The following is a 22,655-nucleotide window of genomic DNA, read 5'->3' as shown; positions in this document are numbered from 1 at the left end:
AGCTGGGCATCGGAAAGGTCAGTCACTGTCCCAAGGGCCAGTCAACCTCAACCAAGTGAGGCCACAGGGAGGTGCCGCGGATGGCGGGGCTCAAGCAGAGGAGTCGGGGGCGGTGGGTTCCTTAAACCACCGCTGTATTTTTAAAACATAAAGAACACTTGCAGTCTAAAATAATGGTTGAATCCCAAACCACAAAATCAGCCTCCTGGAGTTTCCTCCTCCCCTCTGCGGGCGGAACCCCAAGTCAGCTCCGCATCTGGCACCCACGGAAAATGTCTTTATTGTCCATGGGCAAGGAACCAAGAGGCCGTTCTGAACAGGATGCTGACTCACATCTGCCAAGACACACTGACTGCACAAAGAAAACGGAGCTCATTTGTTTGATGAAGGACTCGGAGGCTCTCAGAGGAGGACTGACTGATTAGGAACTAAGGGAGAACTCTCCTTATGTAGATCCTGGCGAAAACTTGGCTTAGATTACTGGGCATATCAGTATCAAACCTCAGAAGAAATCTTTACAACAAGGTCGCAGGCAGGCCACAGGGAGAGGAGAGGGCCACATCTACAGAGATGTGGACATATTTTATTTATTATCAGATCAAACCATTCACTGAGTACCTACCATGTGCCAGGCATTTTGCTAGGTGCATTACATAATCCTGTCATGTGATTTCACCACATCCAGGCGAGGTGGGGGATAATGTCAATCCCAGGGGGAAAGCAATGCTCAGAGAAGGCAGGGGCTCCCCAAGGTCACACAGCAGAACTGGGATTCAAAGCTGGGTTAAAGACCCAGGGTCTCTGAATTGGACTATCTTGCCTCCTGTTACAGAAAATTATCCAAACTTGGAAGTAAGGCAAGAGGAAGACAGCAAGTCCTCCCAGTGTGGCCAAGAGGCCCATTCAAGACTGTGCAGGAGCCTGCTCCCACTCACTTGCTACTACTTAACCACTGACTAGTAACCTGGTAACTGGAGACCTGGGTCCACTAGAAAGGGCAGCCCCAGGGGTCCTGGCTTCAGAGCCCTGCAGGACAGGAATGGTCTTGTATCCAGCCCAGCGATCTTCCTCCAACATTCTTTACTCAATGCCTATAAACGCCCAGCCTCTCAAGTTCCCTTTGAACCAGCCTTATCTGAGTTAAATAAATATTTGACATGTGATCATCATCCTATATTTATGAATCCTGTTTGTACCTTTAAAAAATTTTTTTCCCATTGATTTTAGAGAAAGAGGAAAGGAGAGGGAGAGAGAAACATGGATTGGCTGCCTCCTGCATACCTCCTACTAGGGAACTGAGCCCACAACCTGGACATGTGCCCTAACTGGAATAGAACCGGTGACCTCCTGGTGCACAAGAAGATGCCCAACCGAGTCACCCAGCCAGGGCATATTTGTACCTTTTAAAAATTATACTTCTTCATACCACAACCCTCCCCAGCCCCCCCCACAGTTCCTAAAAATTCAGGATAGTAATGTGTCTATATATCTACAGGATTCAGGATAGTAATGTGTCTATATATCTACAGAACTGAACTTATTTAGAACATAAAAATTTAATAATCGGTACACAGTGATTTGCCCCACTAAGTAACAATGCATGCCACTGACGAGACTACCCAGCTGGGTTTTGTTTTTGTTTTTTTCAACAGAAAGAGCTAGAAGACTTTCTTCTGAAGACAGTCATTAATAACTCAGTGGGAAAGGGGCAACAAATCACACACACACACACACACACACACACACACACACACACACACACGCACGCATGCACGCATGCACACTGTTGCCCAAAAGTATCCTCCCAGCCATCAGCCAGCTGTCTGGCCAGAATTCCTGCTCTCAAAGTCACCTCTCAGGATCACTCAGCAGAAGCGAGCATTCTCTCTCCAGAGAGACTCACCAGGAGCCAGACATCCAGGTGGGCAACAGATGCAAAGGGGTGGCATCTGTGGAAGTGGAGGCAACAGATGTAGTGCTCTAGTAGCGAGGTGGGACTCAGAACTTAGGGTCTCAGAATTCCCTATGCCTCAGTTTCTCACCCTATAACACAGAGATCATGAAAAATTTTAAACTATGGGGATGCAGCGAGCTCCCACTGGGAGCGTGTCTACTGCCTTCTCCACTCAGCTTCTTGGACTGCAGGCCTGGCTCCTGCCTGTGTTCAGTTTTTGGTCTATGAAAAACTAGGGCATAGAGTCCAGTTTCATGATAACTCTGGCAGTTGCCTGGGAGATGGGACAGAAAACAAACACTGCACAGGGTGGGAGGAGACCGGGACGCTCGGCCCCTCTCCCAAGTCTGCCACAGCCAGGGGACCTGGCTCCCACTCAGGGAAAGCATCATTTAGCTAAGTACCAAAGAAGGCGTAGGCCAGACATCAGATTTCTATTTTTATTCTACTCTGGTCTCTCCTCAGTTGAATCCCTTAGAAAGATTTAAATACCTAGATTTGGTAATCCCACTGGATACTTAATCTAGACCCCTGTCTGCTTTCCATGCAAAATAGTATGTCTGAAATACTCTACAACAAGCATGTCAAACTTGCGGCCCATGAGCCGCATGCCTCGTTTATTTGGCCCGTGTTAGCCTTTGAGTTTGACATGCTTGCTCTACAGGACCAGCAGAAAAACACAAACCAGGCCAGCACTCAGGATTCAAATCAAATAGAATCACAAATGAAGGGCTATGCATACAGTTGCCAGCACCATTCTATACTCTGCTACTCTACCAGCCTCTGGGGACAGAAAATTAAAAATCTGGACAGATGCAAGGGGACTTAACATCCCTACCCTGAACTCAACCCACAGTGAACTGACTGTTTGTTGACTTAGCACTGACACCAGGTAAGAATCTGGGTCCCCTGGGAGCTCAACCCAAAAGCGGAACACTTCAACCCATTACACAGTATCCTAGAAATATTGTTCAAACTCTACAGATCTGAAACTAAACCCAAAAATTAACATAGAAATAGAAAAGCTTTCCTCCTAGGCTGACCAATCAGGCAAGCTCCCTGACTCTGTCCCTTTCATTCTTTCCCCATATTCCGGACAATCAACCTTAAAAAAAAAAAAAATTAAGAAAGAAGAATCTGGATCCTCCCTTCATCCCTGGGTGGTGTGGTGTTTGGATTTCCGCAGGGAGAGGCAGGCAACAATCCTTGAGGCTACCACTTAGAAAGGGAGCACAGATCCTCAGCCATGTTTACCAGCGTCTTAGCTCCCCTTGGGCCTCTGCACCCCACCCCCGTCCCTGTAGACAGAACTCTTTTTGAAGAAAATCAGAAAACTGGTGCTGTAAGGTGGCCGTGACTCAGCACTGGCCCTCTTTGTTCCCAGCAGTGGTGTAAGAGCAGAACTCCATCGAAAGCAAATTTGTACAAGGCAAGGCCTCAGCTGCAGGAATGCTCCCTCCTGGAGGGTGAAACACCCTGGGCAACGCGAGTCACAAGGCCTTTCTCACAAGGACACTCTCACTCTGACGCAGGGGGTCTTGCTGGTTTGGGCCTGAGAGGAGAGAAGCTACTTTTCAGAGCCACTCAGCCTCCTGGCATCTTCTAAAGAGTATCGGCCCAATAGCTCTCTCAACTAAATGAATATGCCTCGGGGTGCAGGTGAGCCCGAGAGCACGTGCCCTGCCTTGCTCTCCACGGGCACAGGGCTGCTGGTGCTTTGGCCATGCTGGAAATAAATCTTAAGTGGGTCCATTTTTCAAACATAAGAAAAAATGTGCAAAAACTTGCTACAGTTACGCTTCTATACTTATGCTTCTGAGAAGGGGGAAGAACAAACTCGCTTTTACATTCCTTCCGGAGAACACAAATACTGCTGAAATCAAAACTGGCAATAATAATAGGGCCACTCATTACCCCCTTCCAGAGAGAGAGACCCAAGCTGTGCCAGTTTATTGGCACTTACACTAACTCCGGGGTTGTGCTGCCTCTAATTACAATCTATTTGATGTAGTCTAGATTCATCCTTTTCTCATTTAGCTGACTTTCCTTTCTAGTTATTTGGACCCATATGGTAAACCATTCACAGCTGTGTTGTACACGCCACAGTATATATTTAACCCAAGGCCAATCTAGACCAAGAGACTCCTACAGATTTAAGTCTCTGAAACCTCTTGTTAATTAAGCAATATTACTACTTATGCACGGCTTTATTCAGTTTCTAACTAGACATTAAATTAAGGTAAGTATTTGCACAGTCTACCTCAAGCCAGAGCATAATACCACCAAGTAATCGTGGATTGGGTGTAGGTAACACACCCAAGAACTACTGAGACCCCGTCAAACTAGAAACAAAGCAGGTTTAGGAGAGTGAGCTAAATTCATTTTGTGAAAACAGATCAAAGCTCACTAGGGGACTGGTACCCTCCTCGGATACTATCCAGATTCTGAAACTGTTCTTTGCTACCTTATCTGCCAGCCGTGTGCCCCACTCACTGTGTGCTCTGTGTCTGTGTACACTAGACTATTGGGGTGAAATGTATACCTTCTCACACAGTCCCGAGGGCTGGGTAAATAAGATTGAATACAATTAATGAAATAAAGTCCTTGCCCTCAAGGAGCTGACATTCTCGTGGGAGAATAAATCCATATGTAAGTAATTATAACACAATGTGACAAGATCTATGTATGAGCATAGAAAATACTATGAGACAGACCAAGAAATGATAGATTCTGCCTCCTCCTCAAAGACAGCTTGGAGAAGAGGCTGTGTATCAGCTGGGGCTGAGGGGTGAGGGGGAGCCACCTGGATGTCAGAAGTGGGCTAATGCTTCCTCGAGAGCAGCGATTTTAACTGGTGTGCCGAGGCACGCTGGTGTGTCACAAGAATTTTTAAAACATGCAAAACCTGACTATTTAGTCAGGAGCATTGACCTCTTTTCCCTTAGATGGTCACATAAGAAAATGACAATAGCCGTCCAGTGTGAGTGAATCAAAAGTATACTTTTTTTTTTTTAAATCAGATTGGCAAAAATATATTTGTGGTGTGCTACAGAATTTTAGTAATTGCTTTATGTGTGCCACGAGATGAGAAAGGTTGACAATCACCGCTCTAGAAGGGGGTGCCTCACTCCTACCAGAGCAAAGGCTCTGTTTGGGGCACCGAACAGCCTGGAGATGAAGATAGGAACAAATCTGCAACAGGTGAGGCAAGGAGGCCCACTAAAAGGGCAGACGCCACACCAGGCCAGGTGAGAGACGATAAAGGTGGAGGGGAAGAGATGGGTAAGAGCCGCTTTGGGACCTTCTGACCAGTCTGGGCCGTGCCAGCCCACAGATCTCACCCAGACCGACTCCTCCTGGTAATCCTCCCCTCTGGGCCTGCTCAGGGTTTGTAGTCCTTGTGTTTAACAGCAACTGATTAACCCTCCACCACAGGTGATTGCTCACACAAGGAAGTAGACTTTGTGTCAGATGGAGCAGGCTCCTCCCAGCATGCTCTGCACTTGGTGCACATGTGTGCACACACACTTAGGGCACCCTTTCTAAGAGAGAAGGCCCTCCTAGTCATCTTTCCTTTTCATGGTCCTTTGGCTTTTGTTTGCATCAGCATTTGAGGTTTACCCTTTGTTTCATGTCAAGGAAACACCAATTACTTAGCATGGTGTCCTTCTGAAAAGGGTTTGAGGAGGAAGTGTGGGCAAGGTGTGGCACAACTTCTTAATTACACTGAAGGGAGAAGGCATTCTAAAAGGGAGGGTTAAGATCTTAATTAGCTCATTCATTAAGTGGTGTTAGTTATCTAAAATCTAGAGTCCTGGAGCACAAATTCGTGCACAGGTGGGGTCCCTTGGCCTGGCCGGTAATCGGGGCCGATGGGGGGCCAGCCTGCTGTGGGGGAGGGACCGAAGGAGGTTGGCTGTGGGAGCGCACTGAGCACCAGGGGGCAGCTCCTGTGTTGAGTATCTGCTCCCAGGTAGTCAGTGTGTATCATAGCCACAGGTCGACCAGTCGTTTGGTCAACCGGTCGTATGGGTCACTTAGGCTTTTATATATAGATATCAAAGGGAAGTAAAAGGAACAAAAGGGATTTTACCCTCCTGAATAATGATTTCATTTTTGCTCGTAATTAAAAGTATTGCCTTCCATTATGATGGTAAATATGTCATTATAGACAATTTTAGAAATACAGAATATATTGAAAGCACAAGGAAGGAAAAGGATCAATTACCCATAATTCTATATATCAGTTAATAATGCCTTTTTTCCTTTTTGACATAAAAAAGTGGTGGTATAATCATACTGTACATACTCTTTTTTTTGTCCTTTTTTTAATGCAACTGTCTCAGTTATGGTGAATATATATTAAAATAAGTGTTGGAAAATTATGATGATGGCTGTACAAATCCATGAATACACGAAAAAACAGTGAATTGTACATCTCACATAGGCGAGTTGTATGGCATGTGAACTACATCAAATAAAAATTGTTTAGAAACTTTATTTTCTGGACTCTGTAACATTCTACAGACATTCTATGTCATGTAGCATGAGTTACCACCATTTACTAAGTCACTCCCCAGCTAGAAGCTATCTGGGTTTTTCACTATCATAACCAATACTGACACTCACATGATTGGTAGGTACACTGAGCTCTGTATGCATATCATAGTCTTCCTTCTCAATAGTTTCCTAGAAGGATTTAAGATTTTAAACATACTGACAATCCAGAAATTATTTTAAAGGACCAACTGACAACTCAAGAAAATCTAATGACTCTGTAAAATCATTAGGCACCAATGATTAGTTCCTGAAAGAATTCATTGGGCTTTAAGTCTCAAAGAGAAGAAGAGAGGAACCTAAAGCAGGGCCACAAACATGACAGGAGTCTGATAACAACAAAATCCCGTGTTCTGTGGCTGACATTCCCTCAGCAAAGAAAAGAGTCCAATCCTGGCAGGTCGGTGTCCCATCAGGATGCTCAGGCACACAGCCTGGGGCTGGCCAGAACTCTGTTCAAACCCGTTTGAACCAAGGCCAAGAGACCTAGAGCATGTTAATCCTCAATGTCCCCCCGCCCCCCATGGAGTGGGAGGATGGCATACTATGTCAGAGGGTGAATCTGGAGTCCACCTAAGATGAGAGTTCCAAAAGTGCTTGGTGCATTGCATGCCCATAAGGAGCATCAATAAATTCAATAAATAGCTGTAACCGGGATGATGGTGATGTCAGCTGCTTGTGACCAAACGAGAAAGCAGGAATCCAAAGCTCAGCCTGGCAGACATTTCTGCTTAGAAACTACAGTCTTTTTCTATGGACTTAGAAAGGGCCTGAAGGTATTTTTATTGCCATGGGAGTTTCAGCCGTTACCAGAGCTCCTTTGCGCAATCTTTACATTCCAGTGTGCTGAAAGCTTTCTCATGCAGGGATAAAAGCTGTCTTTGTCTCCAGCTGGTAAAAGGCACCATCTTCGTCAGCTGAGTTTAACTGTTGAACCTTGAGTGTGTTCCCACGATGGCATGATGGGAAGCCCCAGGAATGTAGACACACCCAAATACTAACAAGACAGACTGAGTTTTAGGAAAGTGGAGAGAGAGAGAGGGGGGGGGGGGGGGTGTGTTTTAAGGGAAACTATTTTGAGCAATGTGAAAATGCCCAGGACTAAGCAAAGATGTTAGGTGGTACTTCACAATAACCCTGTGAGGTGGAAGCTTTGATGAGTCCTACTTACTAGTAAAAAAACTGATGCTTAAGGAAGTTAAGTAATTTTCCAGTCACATAGCTAGTGAATTAGTGGCAGAGCCGAGATCTGAACCCATGATCACACACACTCATCCACTACGCTCCACTGAGTAGTACTGACTGGAATGAGATAAGACCTGCAGATTTTAGTTTATTTTCTGATTAGTGACTTCCTGACGTCCCCAACCTGGCCTTTGACAAGTATGGTCATTTACAAACACCAAAAAAAGAAGACTTTTTAAAGGCCAGGTTGGGACCTCAAATTTGATTGAACATCAAATCTGGACGCTTCCTTATTCTCCCTTCTGTGATCCAGGCAGCCATTCTGGGAAGTGCCCACGGCGTCCCCCTGGAACGCAAGGCTGCTCTGAGGCAGATGAAACAAAGCCCTAGGTCCTGTTAACAGGGGTGGGGAACCCTTCATCTGCCAAGAGCCATTTGGATATTTATAACATCATTCTTGAGCTATGTAAAATTATCAACTTAAACATTAGCCTGCTACAATTGGTCAAACATTTAATTAATGCATTGGAAGGGCCAGACCCAATGATCTCGCAAGCCTCATATGAGCCTTAGGCTGGATGTCCCCCACCCCTGTGTTAGAACCACAGCATGTAAAGGTTCCTCACGGCGAAGAGGAAGTCCAGAAGGGGAAACGAGTGGTGAAATCACAGCATCACCACAATGATTACCATGGTTCCCGGATTCCGGGGATATGGAAACCCCAAAGATAGGTGCTTCATTAACATGAGCCCGAAAGTTGGAACATTTACTCTCATAGGCACAGAGAACAGCGTGATGACTTGAACAGGCTCTTCCTCAATTCTATCCAATCCAGGGCTTTATCTGCAGGAGTTAGATAGGGAGGTTTTTAGCCTCCTGGTCCTCTTACTCATCCTGAAACTCGAGGAAACATACTCATTCCAACAATTCTTCCAATTCCAGCTCCAGGCCTAAGGAGTGGCGCAACTTGTAGAGTCACAAAAAGAAAAAAGTGTGAATTTTTCTCTCATTAGATCAATCTAAGAGCAAAGCAGTAAAATTTCCCCAGCCTTTTATTCAACAAACGTAATGGAACTCAAGGGGAATCAGGACAGAAAGAAAGGCCCTTAGGGATCACCATGACCAACTTCTTCCTTGACAGGAGAGGCACTGCAGCCTCGAGGGAAGGGCTGGGCCCAAAGCACACACCCGGGCACCAGGTCCTGGTGCTCTCGGCCTGGGCCTATTTCCATGCTGCTATGCTGTTCGGTTAAAATGTTCTCACGTTTTAGATCTCCTCTCCAAATTGAAGAGGGACGAGACGGAAAAGGAAGGAGGGATGAAAACAAGCAGGTGTGGGGTAAGGTAGAGTTGAATCTGCTCCATTAAAACAATTTCAAATGCCCACTGTATGGAGATTCGAGGCAGAATGAAGAGACAATACAAATGCCTCTGCCAGAGCCTGGCAAGAGGCGGGCAAATGCACCGCCTACCTTTGGTCTTGATGGCCGTTTCGATGTTCAAAGCATCCCGGTCAGCATCGAAGTTGGGGTAGGCTTTGACCGACCCGTACGCACTTACGGGTGTGGAGTGCTAAGGGCAAAAGACAACATACAACCACATCATGCACATTGAAGATCCTCTTGTTGAAACATCAGTTTCTACAATAGATTTATTTTTCCTATCGTTTCTTTTAACAATTCAAATCATTCTTAGACTAGGGAACTAGTTAAGTATGAACAAGCCACCAAATGTAAGATAAGGAACCACACTGTTTCTAGTGAGCATTCTTCCTCAAAGGCCCGGCAAGTTTAGAATGTGCTGTCTATATGTTCACTTTTCTCACTTAGTGCACGCTCAAAAGCAGGCAACACAAAGCTGGGCATTCGAAACCACCTGTGGATTTGGGAAGGTTTGAAAGAGCATTCACACTAGGCTGGCAACAATTCAAAACAAACTGAGAATGTGAAAATGCCTGAAATGCAAGTGTGTTCTGCCAAGTTTTTGTTACAGGCTCAGGAATTTCCACTTGGGCCTGTTGACTGAGCTCATGATTCGTTTCAAAGTAAATGTAAAACGCCGGCCGGCCTGCCTCTTAAAGTGAGGAAGCTCCCTCCGCTTGGGCCACCACTGTGACACCAAGGTGGTCAGGCCACGTGGCTACATCCTCCTTCCTGTGGGCCAAGTTCCTCCTGCTCTCCTCTTTCCTCTCTGTCCCCTCCCTCTGCTGTATTATAACTATCTCCCCCTGCTTACCACTCAACTAGTACTTTTTTTCTTATTGCCTTTTTGTTTTTAAACAGCGATCTTCTTTTAAATTTTATTTTTATTGATTTCAGGGACAGAGGAAAGGAAAGGGGGGTGGGAGAGAGAGAGAGAGAAACATCAATGATGAAAGAGAATCATTGATCAGCTCCTTCCTGCATGACCCCTACTGGGGATCGAGCCCACAACCTGGGCATGTGCCCTGACCGGGAATCGAACCATTACCTCCTGGTTCATAGGTCAATGACATGCAATCATTGAGCTACGTGGGGTAATGGGCTTTGAAAAACATTTCAAAGGAAGAGTGTATGGTCCCAATGTTTTTCAAAGCCCATTACCCTTCCTGATGGGATGGACCAACCCCACCCCACCTGAGACTGAGGTGAGGGCAACAGCCTACTCCTTCCCCCAGGATCAGCTCGCCTCCCCTTGGTGCTCCTGCAGCTCTCCTTCTCCCTGCTCCCTCCCCCAGCACAAAGGACAGACAGGAGGACGGACAATGTGGTTTTGGTTGGCCGATGGCCGGTCCAGCCACCCACAACTGTCCCACTTTCAGTGCCAGGGTTCCCCATCCTGAACCACCCCCGCCTCCACCAGTATATAAAACTTATCATAATATACGACTTTGTGTTGGCTAGGTTCCTGGAAAGAGGCAGAGACTAAGGCGCCCTGACTGACCTCTCCACCCACAGACATTACGTGATGGGCACCAGCTCCCTCCCCCACCGCTTGGTTGTGTTAGCAGGGAGCTTATACAGATAAGCAACTAAGAGTCCATCCTCTTGAATGTGTGTCCCAGGACAAGCCAGAAATCTAAGTTCAGAATTGGACAAAATGTCTCACAGTGCGCTTGTAACTCTCCTGGCCAAGCAGTAAGTCCAGTTCACACGTATAACTCTGGAACACAATGAACTATCCAGGTGTTTTCCACCCCATTTCACGCCTTAAACTTTCCAATAAAATGAACTCAACAGAAACAGAGCACACAGTCAGGGAAAGGTAAGATCAAAGTGCTCTTTTGAAAAGCTATCTCTGCTATGGTGGCTGCAAAATGTGGGTGGAACTCTATGGAAAAACATCTTCCTATGTAATGGCAGGGCCACCCATGATTTACAAAGGCACATGGTCTGGTCACTGAGCCACATCATGTGTGGCTTCTTTTACAAAGTGCTCTGTCATCCTACTCCCAAACATGAGAAGGGCAAAGTTTGGCATAATTTTATAGTATCCATGGAAACAAAATTAAATGGGTAACTAAACCTGTTACCTGTAAAATCCACTCATCTGAAAATCAAATTATTGAGGCAGAAGTGATCCTCCCTCAAAACGCTCGACATTTTCTATTGCAGGCCCATCTCCCCAGACAGAGAAACGCATCACACTGGAGTGCAGTGACCTCAGAGGCTACTCGGAAAGCCCTGTCAGGAAGCCTGCTTCTAAAGACGATCTAACGATCGGGTCCATTAAAGAAAGAAATCACTCAGTTCCTGGACCTCAGTGTGCAGCTTGTACTGTTGCCAACAGCAGTGGGCACCAGTTCCAAAAGGGAAGATTAGAAGTACGTATAGGCTCTCCACACCATAACACCTGTGCTTGCATGGACACCGTCCATCTGAACATTTTGATGGCAAGCACCACAGACAATAGAGGGTTCTGTACCCACATGCTCCAAGCTGCGGTCGACCCACGTCGAGCGCTTCTTGGTGTTTTAATTTAATTGAGAGTATATCATGAAAATTCTCCAAGACATGCCTACAAACCAGTGTCACTCACTGCTGAGTTTTTTTAAAAGCCATTTCAGGCAAGATGACCTAAAAGATGTATGATGTTCTTAGATACATTACATTTTCATAATTCATATTCTACTTGATCCTAAAAGTGTTTGCAGTGATATAATCTCACATGTAGTGTAACAAATTTTAACTATAAAACAGAGAAGCAAATGCACCAGAATTATAGGTTCACATATTTCCTTGGAAAGACAATGAAAAATAATTCTGAGCTCCCTGATAGCCAAAGCAAAAAAGGAAACATGATGAATCACAGTATGTTCATTATTTAATTTTTTTAAAAAAGAACAAACATCCTAGCTTTTTAGGAGAAAAGCTTTCCCAGGTACTAAAATAATTTTTTAAAGGTATAAGTTCTTGTGTGGAGTAACTTCCTGGACACTAACAAGTCCCAAAACCCAAAACCTCAGGATCTTTTTTGTTGTTAATCCTCACCCGAGAATATTTTTTACAGTGATTTTTAGAAAGAGTGGAAGGAAGAGAGAGAGAGAGAGAGGGAGAGAGAGAGAAACATCGACAAGAGAGAGAGAAAGAGAGAGAGGCATTGACATGAGAGAGACACATGGATTGATTGGTTGCCTTCCTCACTGGGGAAGCAACCAATGGGTTGGGGGAGAACAGAGAACCAAGAGGAGGAGTGATTGTCTGAATTTTGTCCCATTTTCTTAGATGTATAAGAAAAGAAAATAGTATTATCCAGAGATGTACAATTTGCAAAAATGACACCAAGTGAAAGTGATATACTTACATCACCCTCCAAGCTGAGCTTGCACAGAATTTCGTGAACAGTAGACATTTTGAAAGAAGCTGGGAAAAAAAAATACAACAAAAAGTCTTTAGAAAGAGGCTTTCCTTTCCCCAGAGCACAGCAGTGATTCATTACACTAATCTCTACTTCTCGGACCATTTCATCTGAGGACATTAGAGTAATTTTTACCAATATATGCAATTTCCATCTCATGATTGGGAAAATTAAAGCTTGCGAAGGTTTGCTGAGTGGGTTGTCCAGTCTCCCCTTGCGCTGTGTGAACAGACCCTGGGAGCCGGATCTGTGAATACCAAACCAAAATGCCCCCCTCCGCCCATGCAACTTGTTCCAACAGGATAACACTGCGTCTCCCACTTCTCACACAAAGCTTGTCAAACCAGCCACGACTTCTGTTATTTCTCACCAGGAATGTGACCTATTGAAAGGGACCTGAGAACTACGGGTGTGAACTGAAATCAGGAGCATGTTTAGGCTGACCCCTTCCTAGATGGAAGCCTTTACTATTTCCCCAATGACTTTCGTAGCTCACCGATGCTTAGAAGATATCGAACTGTTAATGAGAAAGACAGTGGGTAGATTTTCTGACATTATCTCATTCCACAAAAGACTGATCCTTGTATTTAACATTCAAAATGGCTGAAATGAAGTCATCTTCCAGTTAATACATTTAATGGGCTATGCCACTATCGTCTGATGGATTGGCTTTCCAGCTTTGCAATCACACAATTCTCGGAATCGATACGCCAACCCCTGCCAATAAAAAGTGCTCGACGGGCATTAAATTTATCTCAACTGAGCCAAGGTAGCAGCATCCCCAAATAAAGGAAATAGAGCAGAGCTGCATCTGAAATAGTGGGAATGACATTTGAATTGCAGTATCTCCTGCTTTGGTATTTTTTTTTCTTCTTAATATTCTTTGACCAAGGAAATTGTGTCCATGCAAATTCAGCTTTCTATTCTCTTCCAAAAGTTTGCTTTGTCTAAATATTTTCATAAAACTGGCTTGAGGGAATATTGACATAGACACTTGCTAACTTATCAGAAGGCTTTGATCTAAGCCAATTCCAAGCTCAATGTGGGGTGGAGGCAAGGGAATATAAGAGAAGGGGATTCTCCATTATTTGCAGTTATGGGCATATTTCTGCAAGGTTTTCTTTTTAAAAAAATACATTTTAAATTGATTCCAGAGAGGATGGGAGAGGGAGAAAGAGATAAAACACCAATGATGAGAGAGAATCATTGATCAGCTGCTTCCTACAGGCCTCACTCTGGGGATCAAGCCCAAAACCCAGGCATATGCCCTGACCCGGAATCGAACCGTGACCTTCTGGTTCATAGGTCGACGCTCAACCACGGAGCCATGCCGGCTGGGCTTCTGCAAGGTTTTCATCCCCATCTCACTCCTAGAGCACTCCTTTCTCTTCCGAATCTCAGAGACTATTTTTAAGCACAGCTATTCTAATCCCCCCACTCCCATAACTCTCAGACACCCACCCCCCACATATCCCAGAGCTGGGATATAATCCTGATGTGCAAAAAATCTTCCTCTATAAATAAAGTGTGGCACATCCAGACAATGAGTAATATTCAGGGCCGAAAAAAAGAAGCTATCAAGCTATGAACAGGCACAGAGGAATCTTAAATGTACATTATTAAGCAAGAGAAACCAATCTGAAAAGGTTACATACGATATGATTCCCTATGACATTCTTCAAAAAGCAACACTACGGAGACAAGATAAGGATCAGTGGTAGTCAGGGATTAGAGGGGAAGGAAGGAGGGATGTATAGGCAGAGCAAAGAGGATTTGAGGGCCATACAACTATTGTGTATGTCACGGGAATGGTGGGTACACATCATCATACCTCTGTCCACACCCATCGAATGCATAGCACCAAGAATGAGCCCTAAGGTGAACTCTGGACTTTGACTGGTAGTGATGTGTCAGTGCAGGCTCATCAGCTGTAGCCAATGTACCCCTCAGGTGGGGCTGTTGGTAGTGGGGAGGTTGCACATGTGTGAGGCTGGGAATCTATGGGAGCTCTGACTTTCCACTCAGTTTTTCTGGGAACCTCACACTGCCTGAAAAAGTACGTCTTTTTTTTCTTCTTCTTCTTCTTCTCAAAATGTCTTGCTCTGTAGGTGGACTATCCAATCAGCAGCCACCAGCCACATGTGGCTGCCAAGAACTTGAAAGTGTCCAGTGCAAAGGAGAGGTGCTGTAAGTGTCAAGTACACACCAGATTCGGGAAACTCAGTCTGAGAAGAAGAATGTAACAATCTCTCAATAATTTATATTGATTATGTACTAGTTATGACGTGGTGGGTATACTGGGTTAAATTTTAAAAAACTATTTAAATTCCATTTTACCTATTTCTTTTTTTAAATATGTTTTTATGGATTTCAGAGAGGAAGAGAGAGGGAGAGTACTAGAAATACCAATGATAGGAATCATTGATCAGCTGCCTCCTGCATGTCCCCTACTGGGGATTGAGCCCACAACCCGGGCATGTGCCCTGGCTGGGAACAGAACAGTGACCTGCTGGTTCATAGGTCAACACTCAACCACTGAGCTACAATTAGACAGGCCATTTTACCTATTTCTTTTACTTTTTCTTTACTGTGTCTACTAGAACATTTACACTAGCATATGCCCACATTCTATTTCTACTGGACAGCACTGGTCTAGAGGGCCCTGCGGTGCCATGGTCCAATCCTACCCCAAAACCTTTGGCATGTCTGGGTCAGTTAAAGACTAAGTTTGAGATTCCTCGTAAGACAAACAAGTCTGAGTCTGCTCAAGAAGTCTCCAATTCCAACTTGGGCCAAGAAATGTTCCACAGGGTCCCATCAGTATCCTTCCCCCTGAGAACCACCAAAGCAGAGATAAACCCCCCAGGACACTGCATCTCTCGCCGGCCTTGGCTCTCCCCCCTGGGGCTGCATCAGAAGTGGACTAGGTCTACAGCGACGGGTCGGCTCCTGCCACCCGCCTTGCAGAAGTCCAGTCCCCACTGTATGCACCTAAGAAATAAAAATGCCAAACCAACAGGGAACCATTAAGTCAGAGTTGCAGAGAGCTGCTTCTGCTTACAGGGAAATGAGGACTAAATTCCACTTATTTATTAAAGCAGGCACCTCCCTTTGGTTCTGTGTTTAAGAAAGCTCAGCCACAGAGGCACAGTGCATTTTTATGGAGCCCTGGCTTTGCAGGCAGCTGCTTCCCTATGTTCTGCATGGGGCCCTCGGGACTGTGCAAATCTACGACAGCGTGGTACACACTCTTCACTCAGGTCCATTCTCCTCCCACGGCCACGACACACTGAGGAGAGACAGGAAACAGGGATGTTTAAAAGCCCCACAAACTTCCTTCCTGTTTTCCTGTGCACAGGTTGTGCTGCCCTTTCATCCGAGCAGCCCTGCGTGCCACTCCCCATTCAGTTCCTTGATCGTGTTCAAAACCCTCCCTTCAGTGGCGGCCTCTCACTCCAGCTCAGTTTAGCCCTCCAAGATTCACATGGGTCCCTTTTGCGGCCACCGTAGCAGTGCCAGCGGGAAGATGACGTCTTCTCTGCTTTTCAAAGAGCGGAGAAGTACAATGTTCGATGCAGGCCCATCGAAAGGATGACGACGTTCAGGTTGTCCGAGGACATTACAAAGGGCAGCAAATGGGCAAAGTAGGAAGAAATACGTCATCTACATTGAACGAGTGCAGCGGGAGGAAGCTAATGGTGCAACTGTGCATGTGGGCGTTCGCCCCAGCGAGGTGGTCAACACTGGACTAAAGCTGGACAAAGACCACAAAAAGATCCTTGAACGGAAAGCCAAATCTCGCCCAGTAGGAAAGGAAAGGGGCAGATACAAGGAAAACACAATTGAGAAGATGCAGGAATGAAGTAATATTATGTACAACGTTCATTAAAAACTTAATATGAAAAACAACGACTGGCACGGGAACGCAGCCTCAGCGCCCTCTGTCCACTCCCCAGCAAAAGCGGACTTGCTTCTCACCAGACACACTGTGCTCAGTAATCCACGGCGCCTCGAGGCCGTTCCCCTCACCTCCTTACCCTCGGCTGCTCTAGTTAGAGAGCCTGCCCATTCCTCAGGCCGCCACTGCTTTGGCATCCGCTCTAACGGGGCAGCTGCAGCCCCCATGGCACAGTGCTCTCTCCCTCCTGTCAGTGCCAGGAGCACTTACTGATGCCGCTGGATTCATCCACTGACCACAAGTGTCCTGAGTTCCTGCCATGTACCAAGTATTCAAACGGCAAATGCTGAAGTCCAATTCAATGCAGCAGGCAATATGCTTTACCTCATCCCCCCCCCCCCCGAGTCTCAGTTTCCCCACAGATTTAAGGGTGTCTTTGCACACACTAGGTGCTAAATAAACGTTTTGAAACAATGAGCTGCTATTTTGCATAATCAATCATTTATATGTATATTATTTATAATCATTCTGCAGAAAAGGCAAATATGTCAATAACCACAAAGTAATTAATATCCATGAAACTGGCTATTACTCCATGCATGTCTTTTGTATCCATGTAACTATTTCCTATTTCCTGCAAGCTTAACGGCAAACTTTATCTTCACCGCAGAAATAAACTATGGCCCGTTTCTTTATTGCATCCAATTCCCCTGGCAAAGCCAAGTCATTCCGTGGATGATTGATTGGTCTCAAAGAGCTGGCTTTCCCACTCAATGTTCGTTAAAACATAAGCTTAATACAGTATAGTTGATTAATGAGTCCGTGTCAGTGTGCTGCTAATCCTGAAAGCGGAAAAGGAAAGTCTTGGCAGCATTACTGTAGGTTACAAACACTGGTAACATTCAATTAATCTATAAACAAACTCCTAACGAGTACACACTCGCCCACACGGCATTAAGGCTGAGAGACACACACAACTATGAAATGCAGACCCACCCTGCAGGGCCGTCTGCTCTCTTCCCTCCTCGCCCCAGTGAGACACCTGAGAGATTAGCCCAGGTCACCTCGCTAATGAGTAGGGAGACAGGGCCGAACCCAAGCTCTCTGACTCGTAGGTCTTTGCCCTTTCAACTTCACCACAGCTGTTCTCCGTTCGAAGGGATGAAGATACCAAGAGAATGATAAAAACAATAGGAGCAAGGTCACCTGAGAGCCTCAAGGGTGAGGTACTGGAAGATTTGAGCTGGAGAACCGTGGGGAAAGCCTGGCAGGTGGACAGAGAATGTCCCTGGGTGTCAGGAGAACAAGAAGACAGGCTTAAAACGAGCCATGTCTATTGTGGGTCCTCGTGGGGCCCTAAATACACATTTCTGAATGGTACACATGGAAGCTTGGGAATACCGGAGGGCCAGAAAGCCAACGCTATTCATTCCCAGTACGCATAGCCTCTGTTCACAGCATTTGCTCCGGAGGCTGAACTTCCTTGCTGAAAACAATAGCTCTGCCTTAGTGCACCTGTTGTTCTAAATGAGAATAAAATCAAGCCGATGCCACGAGGCCATTCCGTGCCCACCAACTCCTGAGCACAGTAAAATCCACCGGCACGCTGAGAGCAGAACCCCTCCTTTCTGCACACTGCTCTGCATGGCAGTCTGCAGCTCTCCTCCCAACACTTCTGCCACACCTGGATCCCCAACTGGTTTCAACTTGCAAAAAAGAAAAAAAAATCAGCAAATTCAATCTGTTGATGAGAATCTCTACATACCAGTACCTTCCATTCCCAGAGAAGGGCTGGGCTACCAGACAAGATCATTAACACGGACCTTTATCAGGGAAAGTTTTTCCTTTAAGAAAATAGAGAGACTTACTGAAAAGCCACACCTTCTTCAAACTGGTTTGAAATAATTCGCCACTGGAGTAAGAACAGACTCACTCAACTCCACCCTAACTCAGGGAACAGAGCAGTCTCCTCTACCTTTAAAACATTAATAAAGGAGACTGTTGTCTAACTGAAGTAGCTCTTATTGGAGTGAAAAGCTAAACATTAATGAAACACTGTCGAAAACCAAATGATTTACAGTTAGCATGAGGTCTAGCTCAGTGGTCGGCAAACTGCGGCTCGCCGCTCTGTTGACTAATGAGTTTGCCGACCACTGGTCTAGCTTAAAGATGACTTAAAGAGTCTGTACTTTTTAAAAAACCCTACAGATTGTTTTGTACATTATTGTTTCACTTCAAACACCGAGTTAGAACCAAAAACAGTTACAATGAAACGGCTTTCACTTCTCCCCACAAAAGAAAAGTAACAGTTTGCAAACAAGTGGAAACAAACCAACAACAACAAAAAAGAGTAAGCCTAAAAGTCAACACTTGAAATAGTAAAAACAAGTTCTACTGAAGTGAATTAAGTCAGCTCCAGAAAGACCTAACATGAATTCCCACAAACAAACAAACAAATAAAAACATGCTGCAACAGGGCTGGTCTGCAGAGCGCAACCTGACAACCATCCAACAGTTTCGCTGACACACCCACTTTATAGTTTCACGGTGGAGTGTTGATGCGTCACCACAAAACACAGCCCTAGCAACCATGCTGAATCAATCAGGGACTGAATGACACGAAAGAGGATTTCTAAACCAAAAAAATGCACGGGGGTGGGGGGAGTGTGGAGGTTTGGGCTTCCCCACCAAAGCCTTTACTGTGCAAAATGCTGAGTCTAAAGGACCAGACAACAATTTTAGAAGAAAAGGGGGAACCCATTTGTGGGGGTAGAGGGAGTGCCCACCGTACTCCACTCTCCACCCCACCCCCAAGCATTTTTCTTTAACAGAAGCTTCCTGAAAGCACACACTTTTCTCCTTGGTTTTATGGTCTTGATTAAGCCTGAGTCACAGGGCCAAGTCATTCTCCAGATATCCTGGAATTCGGCCCTAAAGCCTTGATTGTACTGGGCGGGAAGGACACAGCACCACTTGCTCTTGCTTGTCCCTTTTGCTGCTGGATCTGAGTCAATATTTGTTTGCTACCTACAGGCAGGTTGCAGCCTCCTGCTCTCAGAGCCACGCTGTACTCAGCCTCCTGATAAGGGATGGAGTGGGTGGAAAGAGACCAGCAGGAAGAATGAGGTCAGTTGGCAGGAAGCACTCTCAGAGCTCAGAAATCAAGGCCTTCACAACGACAGCTCCATTTCAGCGTTTCATGGCCTGCATGTAGTATTTCCAATGGGGCCTGCTGCCAACAGAAAGAAAGTCTAAACTCAGCCTTCAAGCTCTTCCACACTCTGGACTTGACCGACTGATTCATAAATATCTCTTACACACAAGCATACACGGGAGTGCATGCATGCACACACACACACACACACACACATGCACGCACACACACACGCACGCACACACACACATGCACACACACCAGCATTGAAATCGAATGCCAATGGTATTGTTCTCCAAACACACTTAGTGTTGTCCTGCTACCTCTAGGCCCAGGTCCTCCAAGTTCCCTCCACTGTGCTCTCTCCATCATGATCAGCTAACATCCTCCTAAGACCTCAGGACACAAAAAAATACTGTTACCTTTTCTCCTGCACCTCTCCCTGCTCTGGGCTGTGGCTCTCTGTGTGTCTGAAGTTTCAGAGCTGAGTGTATATAGGCGAGCTTCCATTCCATCCGCCCACAGGGTTTCTGTCTTACTCATGCATTTCCTCATGGGTCTGAGCACAGTGCCTAGCCTAGCACACACTCGGCGTTCAGCCACATTTTTGGAGGATTTACACACACCGCGTCTTTCCTTATTCTGTCTTTTTTTTTCTCCCCTCTTCTTTTCCAGTGTACCCACCTTCCTCAATTTTCTTTGTCTCCCACAGACTGAATATCTCCAATGGAGTTCCAGTTCCACTCATTCAACCCGGAGGCTTCAATTCCCAGCGTCCATGCAAATCTTTGCCAAAGCCTGGCAACTTCTTTCTCTTCATAATATGCAGCCCATTCCCAGCCCAGCTCAGCACGCCCCCCCCTCCTAGCTCTGTCCACTGGACCACGTGGGCATGGAACCCACATCTCCTATGGCAGGAAAGGAAAGGAAGTTGGAAAGGAGAAAGGATTTGGAGAGGCCTTGGGCCTCTGATTTCCCCTGCACTGAGGGTGTAGACTGGGTGTGGCAAGGAGACAAAGGGCAAGGATCCCAGTCACCGCCACTCCTGGAAGTCAGGACTTCCCACAGCAGCCTAGGATTTGGCTACGTGGATGCTATTGACCTCTTTGACCAGATTGAGCTCAGGTGGTTTAAAAGCTTCAGGTTGTACCCTGAAAAGGAGATTGGGAGGTAATCTCTGGGGAACCACCCAGAACAAGCCTGGGTATCTGCTGTCTCCTCCTGCTGACCTGCTCCCCAACAAAGGAGATGGGAACTGCCTCTGGCAATAGGAGAAGGAAAAATATACCAGACAGAGAATGGGCGGAAAGAATATTTTTTTTAAGGACTGGAATTTCCTCTGAGTTAGCCTAAAACTAGAATAGGGTGTGGCACCAGGGAAAATGAGGGTGGATTCCCATATCAAAAAAAAAAAAAGGCATTCTATTTCTATCAGAGCATTCCATTTCTATCGGATTCTCACAATCAAATCCAAGAGACAGGTTAAGCCCCAATAACTTTCAGAACAGTTTCCCTGAGGTTAAATGTGATGTTCAGATCTGTGGAGCAGCTGGAATAAAGGGGAAAAGAACCCAAGTCAACTTGGAAACTAACAAATTTAGGGATACGGAACATTCAAAATCCGATTGCTGCCTGGAGAAGGCACTTACTTTGTCTATTTTTCTGTCTTTCTGGTTCACTGCCGTATCCCCAGTGCCTGTTACTGTGAACAGAACAGAGCAGTGGTTAGTAAGTATTGTGAAACCAATGGATGTTTAAAGCAGCCCAGCAGAGCCTGGGGCTCCTTTGTGACACACCCATCCTCAATTAATGAAAAATGCCTCCGTAGGCCCAGAGCCTGCACAAGCAAAGCGGGGAACAAAGGCTCAGGACAGTGTGTTAGTGCCCGAGCCTAGTGCCAATGGTGCAGGAAGAGCCTACAAACCTCAAAATCAATAGTAAGTATAGGAAGATATCTATCTTGCCAGCAAAACTACTTAAATTAGAAATTAGTCGGGAAACTAATGGCCAGGACTACTGGCCTGAAGTCAATCAATAAAGTAGTTTAATAGCTCAGACACAGGATCTTAAAGATTGAGACGCCAACCCAAGACCAAGCTCCTGATCAAATATTTAGTGTCAGCAATATTTCCTGGGCATGTACCCCAGGCAGGCCACTTGGCACTGCAGGAAATTACAAAATCCAAGCGGTCTCCAAATCATAAACCCCCAACTGAAAAAATGCATATTGATGGTCACACCCTTCCACTGCAGATGCGGTGGGTCCTTTTGGAGAAACCCTTGAAGCTTTTAGAGAACAAAGGGGCTAAGGAGAGGGGAGGAAAGTGCTAAGCAGGAATGTCTTCACACCACTGGCCTCAGGGGACACCTCTCCGATCTTGGCCTCAACTAAAATCTTTCTTCACAATGCCTGAATGTTATGTGGCTTCTTGATTCCACCGCCTCCACTTCTATGAATTACAGGTGTGTTTGGGTAATGAGGTTTTCTTTTCTTTCTTTCTTTTCTTTTTTTTTTCATAACACAACTCCCCTGGGGTGTTGAAGATTAGGACCACCAACCATTCCCAATACTGAATATTAATGAATATTGATTCCATATGCTAATCTCTAGCTGGGTGTTAAGGCCAATGGAATGGGAAGGAGGGGGGGATTCAGAAGTGGATAAGCCTGGATGGCTTTGGTCAGATGTCAAGAAAGAGGGTCTTGAAGGAGGCAGGAGGAAGGCAGAGAAAAGTGGAGAGGGGGGCAAAGACATAATTTTTAAATTAAAATAATTTAATCTGTGTCCATCTTAAAACTAATAAAAGTTCCAGAAAAAATATTTCCGTGATTTATTCTTCCTACCCACATATCCTCCCTCACCTTTCCACCTTTCTGCCCCCACCCCCCTACACACATTAGGCATGTACTCTCAGTCCCTAGAAGCCAGAGCACCTGGAGCAGGTGTTTCTGAGCTGGCCTGGGAACCAAGGCACCTCCTCTTACAGTGTTTCAGGGGGAAGGTGCATTCCCTGTTTCAAACCTCCAAGTTGCAGGCAGGCACAGTAGCACACACACTTCAGAACAGAATC

At 45.7% G+C, this 22,655-nt stretch overlaps 1 protein-coding gene across 2 annotated transcripts in view; it reads right to left on the bottom strand.

The window, feature by feature from the left end:
* ANXA2 (annexin A2) overlaps nt 1–22,655 on the bottom strand; it is a 41,881-nt gene that overhangs the window by 17,912 nt on the left and 1,314 nt on the right. The window contains exons 2-4 of one of the 2 annotated variants that reach the window (XM_080667491.1): nt 21,234–21,286; nt 12,479–12,537; nt 9,169–9,268 (exon numbers count right to left, since the gene is read on the bottom strand). In XM_080667491.1, the coding sequence (XP_080523617.1) occupies nt 9,169–9,268; nt 12,479–12,526 (148 nt within the window). In that variant the 5' untranslated portion in view covers nt 12,527–12,537; nt 21,234–21,286. The remainder of the gene's footprint in view (nt 1–9,168; nt 9,269–12,478; nt 12,538–21,233; nt 21,287–22,655) is intronic. The other variant, XM_080667490.1, reaches the window with a different exon arrangement.

Source organism: Plecotus auritus (assembly GCF_963455305.1).
Source record: "Plecotus auritus genome assembly, chromosome: 1".
NCBI lineage: Eukaryota > Metazoa > Chordata > Mammalia > Chiroptera > Vespertilionidae > Plecotus > Plecotus auritus.
This window is presented reverse-complemented; position numbering and strand designations above follow the sequence as displayed.